Consider the following 14605-nt stretch of genomic DNA (forward strand, 5'->3'; position numbering starts at 1 on the left):
TGCATATGCATATGCAGATGCTTCTGGCGAGGAGAATGCCAGCAGGCACATTTGTCCAAACTTTTTGCATACTAGGGTACTAGGGTGGTCAAGAACAACATCTGACAACTATATATCTGTCCTCGAGGCGAAAGTGAAAGGTCAATCTTGACCCTTCTTCAGAACTCATACGACCATTAACACATGTTTTCTCTCACGTGAAGACGCATATTGCCTCAAATGACGAAGTCAAATAATATGTTTACTCCTCTTCGAGTGGGCAAGTGTGACCTGCAACACAAGCTGGTCCTATCTCCTATGACTCGCTTTCGAGCCGATGACGGAGGCATCCCGCTGGAATTTGTGAAGGAGTACTACGCTCAACGGGCCTCGGTTCCAGGGACCCTTCTGATCACAGAAGCCACCGCTATCTCCTCCCAGGCTAAAGGGTTCTCCAACGTCCCCGGGATCTGGAGCCAGGAGCAAGGGCAAGCCTGGCAGGAGATCGTCCACGCCGTCCACGCCAAGGGGTCCTACATCTGGCTTCAGCTCTGGGCTACCGGGCGCTCTGCGGAGAAGGAAGTGCTGGCTGCTGCGGGGCACGAGTTGACTTCCAGCAGTGCCGTGCCGGTGGAGCCTGACCAACCGACGCCTCGCGCACTGACTGAGGCCGAAATCCAGGCGTATATCGCTGAGTACGTGCACGCGGCACGCTGCGGGATGGCGGCGGGTTTCGACGGGGTCGAGCTTCATGGAGCAAATGGATTCCTGATCGATCAGTTCTTCTAGGCCTCCTGCAACCGGCGTACGGATCAGTGGGGGGCCAGTATTGAGAACCGCGCGCGGTTCGGGCTCGATGTGACCCGCGCGGTGGTGGCCGCCATCGGCGCCGACCGAGTTGGCATGAAGCTCTCGCAGTGGAGCACCTCCCAGGGCATGGGGACGATGCCAGAACTGGTGGCTCAGTTCGAGCACATCATCACTGGGCTCCGCAACCTAGACATTGCCTACCTGCACCTCGCTAACTCGAGGTGGGTCGAGGACAAGACGCATCCCGACATCGACAATCTCACCTTCGTCCGTATGTGGGGCAATCGCAGACCAGTGCTCCTGGCAGGTGGCTATGACGCGGACTCAGCCAGTCGTGTCGTGGACGAGACCTATCGTGGCTATACCAATGTGGCCGTCGTGTTTGGACGACTGTATATCTCCAACCCGGATCTCCCGTATCGGCTCAAGCAGGGCATTCCCTTGCAGCCGTATGACCGCGATACGTTCTACATCCCGTTTTCGGACAAGGGGTACCTCGATTATCCGTTTAGCAAGGAATTTTTGGCGGCCACTGAGATTGGACTTGCAGTGTGAATGGGCTGAGGGGTCGAAGGGGGGGAAATGTGTATATTCACGAAGGACTTTTGCATCTATACAAAAGTTCGAAAATTTTGTGGTTGGACTGCTGAAGTGGAGTCACTATAGAGTGGCAGATGCACTAGTCAGACACGCATATGCATATGCACATGTACATATACGGTGAAACATAAACCCTGTCGGTACGTCCAGTAGGTCCATGAACCTAGTAATTCTGATTTACAGTAAATTCAAATGTCACACACAGTCCTTGATCTCAGTTCACCTATCTATCCGTGGCAATAATTAAATGCTCAACAAGAAAGAAAAAAAAAAAAAAGGGAAACTTCTGTGTACTGGCCTCCGTATATGTATTTCGACTACTTTGTAATCGGTCATCTCTTAGATTTCCAAAAGTTTCAACCTCCCCACTAGTTTTTCCTTCCTTTCCAACTCAAACTAACCCACCATGACGACTCTCTTGCTAGGTGGTCGAGGCAAGACCTCCCGCCGAATCGCCTCTCTGCTGCATGCCGCCAACGCCCCTTTCCTGGTCGCCTCGCGCTCCGTGGACCTCAACTATCCGCACAAGCAGGTGCATTTCGACTGGCTGGACGAGAAAAGTTACGAGACTCCGTTTAGTCATGTCGCAGCCGACGGGATGCAGCCGATCTCAACGGTGTACCTAGTGCCACCGCCGGTGTTCGATCTTGCGCCGCCGATGCTCCGATTCATCGATTTTGCGCGTCCCCGGGGAGTCCGGCGGTTCGTGCTGCTCAGTGCAAGCACAATAGACCTAGGTGGTCCTGCGATGGGTCAGATGCATGAGTATCTAGCCAAGCTGCTCGATATTGAGTATGCGGTACTCAGACCAACGTGGTTCATGGGTGAGTTTGTCTTCGTTTTCTTTTTCTTCCTTTTCTTTTTCTTCCTTTTCTTTTTCTTCCTTTTTGGTATTTTATTGCTTCTACCCATCTTTCTTCCGGGAACGCGACTTCTGAAGGAGCAATTTGGCGAAGGGCTAGGTTGGATGTTCAATTCCTTAACTCACGAGGCTCCAAAACAGAAAACTTTTCTGCTCCCCAGGAGTATCAATATCTGGCCATCAAGAACGACAACAAATTGTATTCTGCGACGGGGAATGGCAAGATTCCATTCGTCTCAGCCAATGACATTGCTCGAGTCGCCTTCAAGGCCCTGACGGATCGAATTCCGCATAACACAGATCATATCATTCTCGGATCTAAAGTTCTCACTTATGATCAGGTACAGTGTTCCAAAAACAATACCCTTTTTTGCCATGCTGCGTCAACAGTAGATTAATCCAGCTTTCCCGTCCAGGTGGCAATGATTCTTTCGTCTCATCTGGGGAGAGAGATCTCGCACACGGATCTTTCCGAGGCCGAACTCGCCAAACGGCTCGAATCAACTGGAATGCCCCCAGAAGATGCGATGATGCTAGCGGGTATGGACACCATGATTAAGGGTGGTGCGGAGGACCGATTGAATGATGTAGTCCGCGAGGTGACGGGCGTCGGTCCGAGGACTTTTGAGAATTTTGTGGCGAAAAACAAAGAATGCTGGCTGTGATCAATTAAAAGGTTGATTTTTGGATTTTGTTGTTTCGGCCAAAGAGAGCAGTAGAAACCTGTATCGGAATCAAATTTCACGGAGCAGGGTTACATATTGAGACGTCAATGTGTTTGATTCCTTCATATATTTTCATGATTTGTAAATGGACAATATGCTACCGGGTTTTCAAAGGCTCATTGAAACTGAAGATAATGACACTAGATTTAAGAGAAGTAAATAAAGAAAGAAAGAATAAGAGAAAGGGAGAAATGAATGAACCAAATGCACTTCCATTGCTCACACCACGATAGTCCAAGAACTACAACCCGCCCGGGTTCCTCATCTTCAATTGGTAAAAGTGTACCTCGCAGCCCGGGCTGGACCATGCATTGACCGTGTCGACCCCCGCCCCTTCCCACAACGTCTCCAGCTCCTCCCGATCGTACCTGTAACTACATCCAAAACGTACCTTCTCCTCCCGCCGGACCGTGATGCCCCCCAAGGGCGGCCCTAGAGACACGTCGCCTGCCTGGGGGATCAAAGACGCCTCATGGCGCCCAAGGACATAATTCCACTCGCTGAGATAGTTCCAGTCCTTTGGGTCGAATGCCTTTTTGGGTTTGTACCTGCGTTGCACCCTTCTCTTCGCCTTCCCCCTGGCCAACCAATAACCGATTCGCGTAGTCCAGCGAGGCTAGGGCAAAGGGCACCACTCCCTCGCTTGTGTAGGCCCGCAGCACCCGGGTAGGGACCTTACAATCGTCCAGCGTCACCAGGATGGAGCTCTCGGCCTGGCGGGTGGAAAGGGCTTGGTTGGTGAGTTGCCGCAGGAAGGCTGCCGCATTCGCCCGAGAGTAGTTGCCCAGCGTCAAGCCAAGCAGCAGTAGGTGGTGCACCTGATCACGGATGTTCGGCGTCTCGCAGAGCCAGCGCAGCCCATCATCGAATGTGCCGTGAAGGGCGGCACAGTGCACGTAGCGGAACCTCGCGGTGGGGAGGCTGGCTAGCGCAGTAGCGAGCTCAGTTGCACTCAGATCCAGGGCGTAGTAGCGGACGGGCTTTTGCTGGGCTTCGAGAGCTTCCAGGAGGAGGAGGACTTTGTCTTAGCTTCTGTTTGCGAGTTAGGCTTAGCTGTGGTTACAATTTGGGGTAAAAACATAGATTATTATTTCTTTTCTTCCTGGCGAGGAAGAAGAATTGAGAGAGAGAGAGAGAACAAGTAACTTACGCGCTCCCAAGATCAACAATCACGCTGTTGTGGGCTAAAGTGGTTGCAATGCTATGGGCATGCTCCCGCAAAATGCGAATTTCTTCCTGTCTATCACAGATTGATTCGGAAGTGTCGACTTTGCGAATGTCGATGATAGTGGATTCAACCTTCATAATCATGATTTTAATGGGAGAGATTATAGAAATGGATAAAAGAAGAGGAGAAAGGTAGCGGAATATCTTGTGAATGGTGAAATATATGGGTAAAATTTCTGATTGAGATTCTTAGCTCGGGAGTGAGTTCGACCAACAGCCACAGCTGCAGCAAGACGCTAGTGTCAGAATCATCAAACAGTGGTATGGTACTCATACAATCTCATTACAACAAAGTTGTCAATCTCTACATAAGCACACCTGCGAGTACCGCCCAAGCCCGCGAAAATGGGTCAACCGGCTTCCTACATGTGCCTTCCTCATCCCAGTCCTCGCTCCCAACTCCATATTTGGCAATAAACAAGCCATCCTTATCTACCTTCCGCTTGATCCCAGCAAGTCGAGCGTAGTGGTCTCCCCAGTAAACCTTTTGGAAATGCTTCTCGCTTGGGGTTGCCAGATTAAGGTAGGATACTCGAGAGATCGGCTCCAGCGAGTATAGGACCGGCATTTGAACCCGAGTGAGCTCCTCGATGGCAGCAGCCTTCCCTGCAATAGATGGCTCTACTGTCCGGATAAAGGTAATCAGGTGTGCCGCAGACCTCCAGGCCGGATGCATGGCGGTCTTGTTGAGGCCCCTGTCAACTCTATAAACCCAAAGCCCAACCTGCCCCAACCCACTAATGGGCTGGGTTTTGGGCCCGGTCCTTAGGCCCACCGATGGGCTATGGGCCTAAGGTATAAGCCCACTGCGGGTTAATGGGCCCCTATATAGGCCCCAAAGAGTACACACAAATATGCCGAGAATTCAGAAGTTGAACCCCCTTTCAGGGATTTTGGAATTACCATTCGTTTTACCCCCGTTTCTAAGCCTTATCCCAAAGGTAATATTTTATTAGTTAAAATTATTTAGAATTCATTACTGATATTCTCTCTATATCACGTTTAAAATCCTAAAAAAACGCGTTATTTAGATAGAATATAAATTACACAAGTTCACTTAGAAAGTAATAGTACTCCTTATATAAACCCTAGATATTGAAGAGGGGAACGCTCAAGGCTGTATGCTCTGAGGCATACGGGTCGATTCAGCACTCGCAGTTCAGTTTCATACTCGACTCTGTCTACAGAGGAACCAGGACATGCAGTCCAAGAGGTCAATTCAGAGAGGTGTAGAGGTGTGTTCTATTCAATTTGTCTCTTCCTACTACTTGTATCCTCCAGCTCCCCAAGATTACAAAATAAAATCACTTCGTAAGACAGGACAGGCAAGGTCAATACGTAGTGGGAGGCAAGGTCCCCCACTACAATATATATCTTGTTAAAACTTCAATTTTATAGTATCTCGACCTTTGCCGGTCGGGTTTTATTTAAAATTGAAATATATACAATTCGTAAAAGGGTTAGGATATGATATTGTATAAGATGCCCTTTTAATAGGCTTTAATAGGCGCCTTATGGGTCCCCATTGATGGGCTGTGGGTTAAGGTTAGGCCCATAGCCCACTGCTGTTTGGACTTTGGACCCGGGGTCTAGGCCTATTTGTGGATTTTGCGGAGCGCTACGTGTGAGGAATATTCAGCTGGTTTTTATCATCTTTTGGTGGTCTTTTCTTTTGAACAAGTCTTTTAAATGAGGTTGTCTGCGTTTACGAATATCTCAATAGCTTCAGCTTTAATTTTCACCACCTAAGCAGTCAGCACACAAATTGCGTTCAGTCAGCACACAATTCCTCTTTTCGTCTCGTTGCTATTGGCCAATTAAGAGATACTAGCGCATGTGCGTTTCTTTGTCTGACATGAGGCTGAAAACTCCACACCTCCGACCGCCCCTTAGAATTGCACATAAGTGAACAGACCGCCATTTCGAAGATCAACTCATCTTCATCTCCACCTTCAGTCGATTCTTCTGAATAGATTCATCTCTTCACTATAGTTTCATCTTCAATAATGGCAGCCATTTCATCTTTCCGGTACTCAACAGGCAAGATCGCCACCGCCGAGGCAGCCAAGTCGTTTTCGTGGGAGGCACCTGTACCAGTAAATCGTTTCTGGGACAGTTTCAGTTACTCTACTGCCCGGAATTTTCTGGGCAACTTTTCGGATAACGAATTGGAACAGCTAGCTGCCGACCCTGCGGGAATGAACCCCGACGATACCGCAGATCAGCAAAAAAAGCTTCAGCTTCTCCTTCAACTACTCCAGGACAAGTTGGCAAAGGAAGAAGCGGCCACTTCGCCCCCTCAGTCACTCTATAAAGTCGATTACGAACAGTGGAATAAGCTGTGGCAGGGAATATATATACTCGAGGATGAATTGGATCTACCGCAGGCCGAGGAAACTGTCCGCATGCTAGTGGAGAAAAGGCCGGATACATCGAACGTTGTCCCTCCCCATATGCTGGCAGATCACCTTGTCAAGGTTGGGAAATATAAGGAGGCGGAGGAAGTTGTGCTGCCGGTTTGTGAGTGGATGGATGCTCAGGCAAAGCTTGGAAAAGGCTCTCCGCAAGCCCTCAGCGCTCGCAGGACTATCACAAGAGCCTTATGGGGCCAGGGTCCCTCACGACGATCTGAGGCCGAGGCGCTAGTTGTCGAGATCCGTGAACTTGTTGATGGCATGGGCGGAAGCAAGTTTGAAATTTACCAGGAAGAGGAGATGGGGCTTTACAAGGAAATGGTAGCTGGTCTGAAGCACGAGATTTAGGAATGCCGTTGGTGCCTAATCCTTCAGACCAGGTCATGCATGTTTGCTTGCGAGGTGAAGGCTTCTTGTTCCCCTCTCTCTTTGTTCATTCTCAATTAGTTAGTTCTCCTTTAGCTTGCAAAGAATACTATTGATTGACAAAATCGATAAATTCCGGACAGTGACGCAGTTTGGTGGATACCCTCTGGTATCTTGTATTTTAAGCCGCATTTTTGTGTTATGTACATAAAACGGCCCCAGTCTGACCCACCCGGATATCCCCGGATATCCCCGAGATACCCGAGATCGGCTCCATGGTTGAACTCTCGGAGTTTAGCCCTTTAAACCCTTCCAGATTAACTGACCTACTCGCTCGTAATTGTCTGCTGGTAGTCATCCATATAGTGCCCCTTCTCGCCCCTGCTGTGACCGCTAATGCCTATAGCTGCATTTAGGTCCGCGCCCTCTCGCACTAGCAACCGTATCACAGGCTCGCACTCGGCATCAGCCGCGGCATGTAGCGGACTTCTACCCTCATTATCACGAGCTTCTATATCCGCGCCAGCGACAAGTAACTCTGAAACAATGTCGATGTATGCACCGTGTGCTGCGTAGTGTAGTGCTGTCCGCCCCGAGTCGTCCCTCGTATTGATGTCGATCCCGTGGAGTAGCAGAAAACGTACGATTCCCACATTGCCACGCTCGGCACTAATGTGTAGTGCTGTTTTCCCTTTATTCTCCGTGATATAAGCGCTTTGTGAGCTCTGGTTTGTCCCCGATAGTGGCGTCAGTGAACGTATAGTGGACGCATTGGTCCCAGCAATCCTCTCGGTGGATAAAGCCATCGCCCCGAGAGCTCTTCGGGCCACAGTGGATATCTGCTGCTGAAACTTCCTGGGGCATTGCAGAACATTTTCTGGTGTCTCTTCTTGATGTTCCTCTAGATTATTTGAGGCTCTGGGGTAGGCAGACAAAGAACAAATCCCAGGCTCTAGGTCCTGTGCAAAATTGGGCATCTCTTCCATCATGGCATCAAATATATTGACGTTATTTAGACTCGAAATAGAACTTGCAATGCTAGGGCTGTTGTTTTGCTTTGTCAAGTTCTCGGGCTCACTGGCAGAGTAGCGCCTGTAATCCACGGCTTCGCATTGAGATATCTCTGATGCAAAATAGGCAGGAAGTGGTATACCCTCTTCGAAGTGGGAGTTTCCCGCTTTATTTTGCGTATTATCCAAGTTTCGCGTCTGGTAGTCGTGGCAAACACTATCAGATGGAGCGCAGGTATTGCCATTTTTAGACTGAGGGCTTCCCTTCGTTTGTTTTTCTTGCTCTTTCGGTCGCTGTTGCTGAAGCTCTGCTTGACGTTTGCCTTAGGATACAAATCATTAGGGAAGCCAAGACCACATGAGTGGGGAGTTGAAAGGTAGGAATCTTCAAGGCTTACGACGGTTTCTCTGAGCATTGCGATTTTGAAGTCTTCTTCGCTGCAAGGTTTCAATGGCAGCCTGAGCAACTTGCTGAGTATCCATTATCTGTTGCCCTACAGGCAAGAAAGAAAAAGCACGATTCAAGGTACAATTCTCATGATGTCGCAGAAAGGTGCTATAAACCAAGTAGGAGAAGATCGCATGCGCACAAATAATGTGTATGTATCACATAAATGAGAGGAAGCAGAGGATTAAACTGGAAGAAATGGGAGGCTTATCAACTCTGCATGGAATAGCACAACCTTGCTAGTGATACATGGATAGAATTCTACCTAGGTACTCCGTAGATAGGCCTATCACGACAATTAAATCCCCAAGAGAAACTAATAATGGACATACCCTTGCACATACCTATTATAATAGATGGCCGAAAATCAAGGGTCCACGACTAATACTGTATAGGCGTAGCCTCTCCAACCATGGCCCATAGGTCATACAGGTGATTTGACTAGTCTATGAACCCCGAATGATGGGGAGGGGATGCAGTAGCTAAATAAGGCTTAGGCCCAAGGTTGACCAATCCGCTAGGCCACAACAGACAATCAAGCCCATTATACTCCGTATTTCATACAAAATGCAATATATTGTACGGAGTACTCCGTAGCCCGATTTAGTATAACGCATACTCTAACCATGTCCTATCTAGCATGAGGGACCATTATTGGCCAAGTTCTACACTCAGAACAGTAAGAGAATTGGGACAGGGAATAGTAAAGTAGGAGGAGGGCATCTCTCAACCTAGCCCAAGAACAGTCCGATTCCAGTCCTAAAGTTTGGAACTGAAAGTTGAAATGAGCTCAATGCGAAATTCAAAGGATACAGGCGGCTAAACAGCTATCTAATTTTCTATCATCTGGGTATTTTAACAGAGCTTGTTAAATACCCCCAAAACCCCGCCCTTAGAGCCGTCGGATCTCCGGGACCCTCGGTTTCCGATTGGTGACTTCTTTGTTCTCGCATGCTTCTGCCTAAGACTAAACAATATGCGCAAGGAAGGATTGACCCTCCATGTTACTATATCTGTAGGTTGGTCAAGCTGACCATGTGTTTCCTGTCCCATCAACGCTCACGGTCTGCTAACATATTGTAAGATTTGCCATATTCTCCACGTATTAATTATGAATTCATCAATCCTACCGCACCCTGGACCACACGTGGCGTACCACTATTCGAACACGTTCACTACAGTGGCTTTGATGTCTGAAACAACGTCGCTAAGAGCGGTCTGGCTATTGGCTTTTTGGACTAGCTCCGACATCTTATACTAGGATATTCACCGCTAATGGGTACTTATGTCCTTATTACTTTCGGAAGGAAGGCCTAGGATATATGCCGGTTACAATAATATCACACTACGATTTTGAAGGATGGTGCTAGCGATCCCATCATCGGTCTTTTTCAGGAGTATATTCATCTAGTAGCGACAGTTGAAAAGAAAGACAGAAAGGATGTGAAGTATATATCCTCTCGGCAGTCCTACGCAGAAAAAAAAACCGATCCCAACAATGGCGCTATCTTTTACGATATTGGGCTACATTTTGCAATAATAAAAAAGCCCCGTAGTACAATCCAGCCCCTGCTCGAGGAGCCAATGGCAAGGTAGCCCAAATCCTCAATGATCAGTACTTATCTTCCATCTCTGATAAAAGGGTATGATTGAAACAAAAAAAAAAACACAAACACAAGTAAAATCGTATATATACTCGACGCCAAAAATAAAGCATGATCGCCATTAGTGCGTTACGTCATATCATTGAGAAGGTTTCTCGACCTCGCCTGGGCTTCTCTCATTCAATACCGTGAATAATTCTTTTCGTCGGATCGGTTTCGTTAAAAAGAGGTCCATTCCGGACCCATAAGCTTCGTGTTGAGCACTAGCACTCGCGAGGCCGGTCATAGCGACGATAGTCGCAGGTGTAAATGATTCTTGTGCAGAGATATGGAGCGTCTTCTGATATTCTCGCTCAGCCTTGCGAATAAGTCGAGTAGATTCGAACCCATCCATTATAGGCATGGAGATATCTGTGCTTGTTAGAATAGTGTTTCATATACAACAAGCAGGGTACTTACCCATCAGGACCACTCCAAATTTTCTAGGATGGGCTTTGAAAGTGTTCAACGCCTCCAAACCATTGCGGGCAATCGTGTACCTGTATCCTTCTTTCTTCATATGTGCAACCAGTATTTGCAAATTGATATCATTGTCTTCAACCAACAACACTGTCAGTGTCGGCTCCTCTTTCTCTGGTAAACCCTCTCGAATTGGCAAAGTAATGGCATCACTTTCAGCCCGAGAAAGAGAAAGATGAGTACCGTCAGGTTGTTGTGGGTCTTCTTTTTCGTCTAACTTGCGATATTCATCGTCTATCGCCTTTTTTCCTGCTTTGTGTTTTTGGAAATCCAGCTCATCATCTGCACGTTGTGCTTCGATTTCCTCCCTAGAAGCTGGAGATGATTTCGTCAACTGGAACGGTTTCTTCCTCTGAGGTTGATCTATATCAGAGTTACCCCCAGTCAAAGGTTCCTGGCCTTGTTGTCGCTTGATGCAAATGTTGAATGCTTTGGACAACTTGCGCGGGCCACAGGGCTGGCTAATAAATTCGACAACAGCCTGCTGATTCGATTGATTTGCTGCAACAGACATGAGGTGTGCTGCCTCCGGCGACCGACAAATCACCACAATCGGAACTCTTCGATTGCTGGCATTGTCATGGGAAGAATTCTGGGTCTTTAACAACCATGATTCCCAAGTGTTCACTGAATCGGTATCGGTCTGCACTACAACATAGAAATCGTATTCGGGGGAAGAAGTGTCTGTTGGGGTCAGGACACGGACATCCATCTCGAACCAGTTCTTGCACAATTTCTCTAGAGAAGTACAGAGAATTGTATCGCGATCGGAGATGTCAGGTGATCCAAGCTCCAGGAGTCCCAGGGTCGCGCCACGTGTAAGGTGTTTCACTTTCAAAAGGGGCTCGGGTTCGGAGAGACTCGATCTGGTCATTTGTGTGGGCATATGGGTAAGGGTGACTTCAATCGAGACTTCGGTACCACGACCCCGGAGTGAACTGACTTCGATATGACCACCCATGGACAGAACTGCATGGTGTACAATGCTGAACCCGAGTCCGTTTCCAGGGGCAAGCGAGTCTTCTTGTGTGAATGGAGTGAACAGACCATTCTGCAGATACTCCATGCTCATCCCGATACCTGTATCTTTGACCGTCAGGGTCACCTTGAAATCAGAAGGTCCTCCAGGCACGGCGTCGTTGGCAGGAGTGACAGGCGACGCAGTCAACTTCACTAAGATAAAGCCAGTGTTGGTGTACTTAAGGGCGTTGCCGAAAAGATTCATCATGATCCGACGCCATGCACCTATTTGGGTGGAAAACCTCCATTCGGCAGCTTCATCGATGTCCAAGATGATGCTGACCTGACTCGATTGCTGGTCGGGCCCCAAGACGTCTAGTGCCATGTGATTCGGACGGTCTATCGCCATTGATCTTTGTGGGCTGTGGTAAAAACTGTAGCCTGCAAAGACACTTTCCATCACCTCTTCTAGAACGGCATCTAGCTGAATATCAGACTTTAGACTGATCATCCCGCTATGCCGCGTCCGTCGTGAAGGCTTTATACTGTGAGGTGATGGGTCGGTGTTTTTGTGTCGTCTTGAAGGGCTCTTCCGTTTATGAATAGCTTTTTTGCCTCCTTCCTTCCGGAAGTTGTTTATCTTCGAGAAGTCCAGTAAATGGTTAATCGTATCCAGCAATGTCCGCCCACACGATTCGATGGTGTGTACCAATCCGTGCTGAAGTGCGTTCATCGCCGTGTCCCGAAGTATTTCTGACGTGCCAAGAATGCCATGGAGAGGACTTCGTAATTCGTGCGAGATGCTGCTGACTAGATTTGTTTTCGCCTTCTCCGACATCTCGACATCCAAACGATGCACCTCCGCCATTATACTGTTTCCAAAGGCTGAAAGATATGTAAGCTCGGTCTCGGACGTGAAAACACGCCGAGGTGTGTTTGTCCATACCAGAGCGCCTGAGAACCACCGAGCTCGGTGTGAATCCCACATGGGCAGGAGAGCGATACTGCGAGCTCCAGGGAAGAGTCGAATGAGGACATTTCCATCCTCTTTGAGCATGGCACCGCGCGTCTTTTTCCGGCTTCCTCTTGCTCTTTTACCAATGAGGTCGAGGTTGACCGAGCTTGAGCCCTCACGGTCTAACGAGCTATTCCAAGGCCCATCACTGCTTTCGTCAGACGACATCGATCCCTCTTCACTGAAATTGAAAATCCTGCCCTGCGGGTAGCGCCGCAGAAGGGTCTTCAGCAATGCTTCCCGGAGGGCAAGTCTTCCTTTTGATTCCTCGTTGATACTGGATGTAGTCGAAGTCGAGAAGCCTAGGATTTCACATAAGGTCGTATTCTCTGGGATGGTGTCATTCCCAGCTGATGCGGTAGAGCTTTTCTGGGAATCAGACCCGGTGCTATCGTCGCTGCTGCCCATGGAGCTTTCCAAGGTACCACTGTCTGAGCCTGGCCCCTTTCGCTTCGTATCGTTGACGAGACCACCATAAGACCCAATACTTGCGTCGAAGAACGCCACACCTTCAACTTCTATTGACTCTCGGATGATGTTAGCTGCTCGCGAAAATACTTGGCGCACTCCGATAGAAAGCATGTCTTCTTGTAGATTTTCGGTGGATGCCGTACTTCGGACGGAAAAACTAGTTTGCGTTTCAGCTTTGTTGAGATTTGATATCTGATCGATACTGGCGTCTGAACTCTTGTCGGACTGGGTTGCTGACGATGAGGAAGATGGCCCTGGGGAGGGGCTCGATGATGGTATACTGGACAATTCGGAGGATACAAACTTCTCAGAATGATTTCGTGAAGCTTGTGACTGCTGCGGCGGCGATGAGGGGTGAGTGTGGACAGTTGTGAGTAGACCGGATTTGATTTGTGCATTTTGCTGCATAACATTCAGGTGGCCTTCGTCATGTTGCTGTTCATTCAGGCGTAGTCCAGTGTCTTGTACCCACTCCTTACGGAGCGTCGCCTTGCCTTCCACAAAACTTCCGAACCCAACGATCATTCTCTCTGCACGATGATGTTCCGCTTTGCATCGGGCCATGTCCAAGTGGGTCATGACAGTCGATGCCATATTTTGCAGGAACTTTATCAACGGGGCGTCCAATCCGGATCGTGGCTCGTCATCGATAACGCAGTAGGATCCGATGGTGATCCCTTTCGAACTGATTATGGGGGCGCCTACATAGAACCTTGCTTTGGGGGTGCCGGTGACCATGTTCAACTGATTAAACCGGTCATCTTCGCGCAGATCCGGTACCATGTATATACCTCCCTCGACCACATGTTTGTCTTCTTTTGGCTTCATTTGGGGCAGAGAAGCGACTTGTTGACATATCCCATGCTCCTTGGGGACAACGCAGCAACCCAACCATAAAGCATCTCGATCATTCTCCACTGAATGATCTTGAAGACTGAGTGTTTGAGTGGCCTCTGCGAGGACATACTGTTGGTCCCGACCGAAAAGCGAGATCAAGGCACGTCGAGCCTTCAATCTTAAAACTCCTAGCTGGGCGAAGGCCGTCAAAGCGGTATCTGGCGACGATCGGGGAATATAGGCAGTATGTTGATTCCGTACATTCTCAGGTGTTGTATGGACGCTTGGGCCAGGTTGGAGGACTTCGTTGAATTTAAGATATCTTTTTTTTATCGTAAAGTTTTAGTGTGCATTCAAGTCGGGGACAGTGGAACCCCTGTTCACATACTTGTATAGTTCCCTCTCTTGTGCTAGTTTGAACTTGGGTGGTCCGACTTGCTCTGGCTCTGACGATGACATGAGATGTATGTAGTGAATGCTTTTCGGTGGTAATTTTCACCGGACAGGACAGTCTAGTTGTTAGAAAAGAGCAAGGTGACTGTGACAGAAATCAAGGAATTGCTAAATTTCGAAGTGGATACATGGTTGATCCATACCGAGGTCGGCCAATATGAATGGGCCGATCGCTCAATCATGTTGTTTCCACCGGGCTGGATCGGGCTTTTTGACCGGAATTCTGCTGGAAGAAATGTGGCGGTGGAGGTTGCACCGCTTTGGCTTGATCCGAGCTCGTTTTGAGGTCATTGGGATTTTCTTTC

At 48.6% G+C, this 14605-nt stretch overlaps 6 protein-coding genes across 6 annotated transcripts; 3 read left to right on the plus strand and 3 right to left on the minus strand.

The window, feature by feature from the left end:
• Window positions 1–219: 219 nt before the first annotated feature.
• On the plus strand, window positions 220–1344 carry fgaOx3 (chanoclavine-I aldehyde reductase easA; the record flags this gene model as incomplete). Its single annotated transcript, XM_016743669.1, has 2 exons — window positions 220–720; window positions 769–1344. 2 exons carry the CDS (start codon window positions 220–222, stop codon window positions 1342–1344), a joined length of 1077 nt encoding a protein of 358 aa, XP_016594734.1.
• Window positions 1345–1795: 451 nt separating this feature from the next.
• fgaFS (festuclavine dehydrogenase easG) lies at window positions 1796–2916 on the plus strand (the record flags this gene model as incomplete). Its single annotated transcript, XM_016743670.1, has 3 exons — window positions 1796–2213; window positions 2393–2592; window positions 2668–2916. The coding sequence occupies 3 exons, from the start codon at window positions 1796–1798 to the stop codon at window positions 2914–2916; spliced, it is 867 nt and encodes a 288-aa protein (XP_016594735.1).
• Window positions 2917–3217: 301 nt separating this feature from the next.
• fgaMT (4-dimethylallyltryptophan methyltransferase easF) lies at window positions 3218–4879 on the minus strand (the record flags this gene model as incomplete). The annotated part of the gene is made up of 3 exons (XM_016743671.1): window positions 3218–3472; window positions 3525–4000; window positions 4570–4879. The coding sequence occupies 3 exons, from the start codon at window positions 4877–4879 to the stop codon at window positions 3218–3220; spliced, it is 1041 nt and encodes a 346-aa protein (XP_016594736.1).
• A 1330-nt stretch (window positions 4880–6209) lies between these two features.
• On the plus strand, window positions 6210–6965 carry PEX2_064010 (uncharacterized protein; the record flags this gene model as incomplete). Its single annotated transcript, XM_016743672.1, has 1 exon — window positions 6210–6965. One exon carries the CDS (start codon window positions 6210–6212, stop codon window positions 6963–6965), a length of 756 nt encoding a protein of 251 aa, XP_016594737.1.
• Window positions 6966–7309: 344 nt separating this feature from the next.
• PEX2_064020 (ankyrin repeat domain-containing protein) lies at window positions 7310–8476 on the minus strand (the record flags this gene model as incomplete). Its single annotated transcript, XM_016743673.1, has 2 exons — window positions 7310–8316; window positions 8392–8476. The coding sequence occupies 2 exons, from the start codon at window positions 8474–8476 to the stop codon at window positions 7310–7312; spliced, it is 1092 nt and encodes a 363-aa protein (XP_016594738.1).
• Window positions 8477–10184: 1708 nt separating this feature from the next.
• Window positions 10185–14306, minus strand: PEX2_064030 (putative sensor histidine kinase/response regulator; the record flags this gene model as incomplete). Its single annotated transcript, XM_016743674.1, has 3 exons — window positions 10185–10456; window positions 10505–14169; window positions 14236–14306. The coding sequence occupies 3 exons, from the start codon at window positions 14304–14306 to the stop codon at window positions 10185–10187; spliced, it is 4008 nt and encodes a 1335-aa protein (XP_016594739.1).
• Window positions 14307–14605: the final 299 nt, after the last annotated feature.

The sequence above is a fragment of the Penicillium expansum genome (genome assembly GCF_000769745.1).
Source record: "Penicillium expansum strain MD-8 chromosome Unknown contig210, whole genome shotgun sequence".
Lineage (NCBI taxonomy): Eukaryota > Fungi > Ascomycota > Eurotiomycetes > Eurotiales > Aspergillaceae > Penicillium > Penicillium expansum.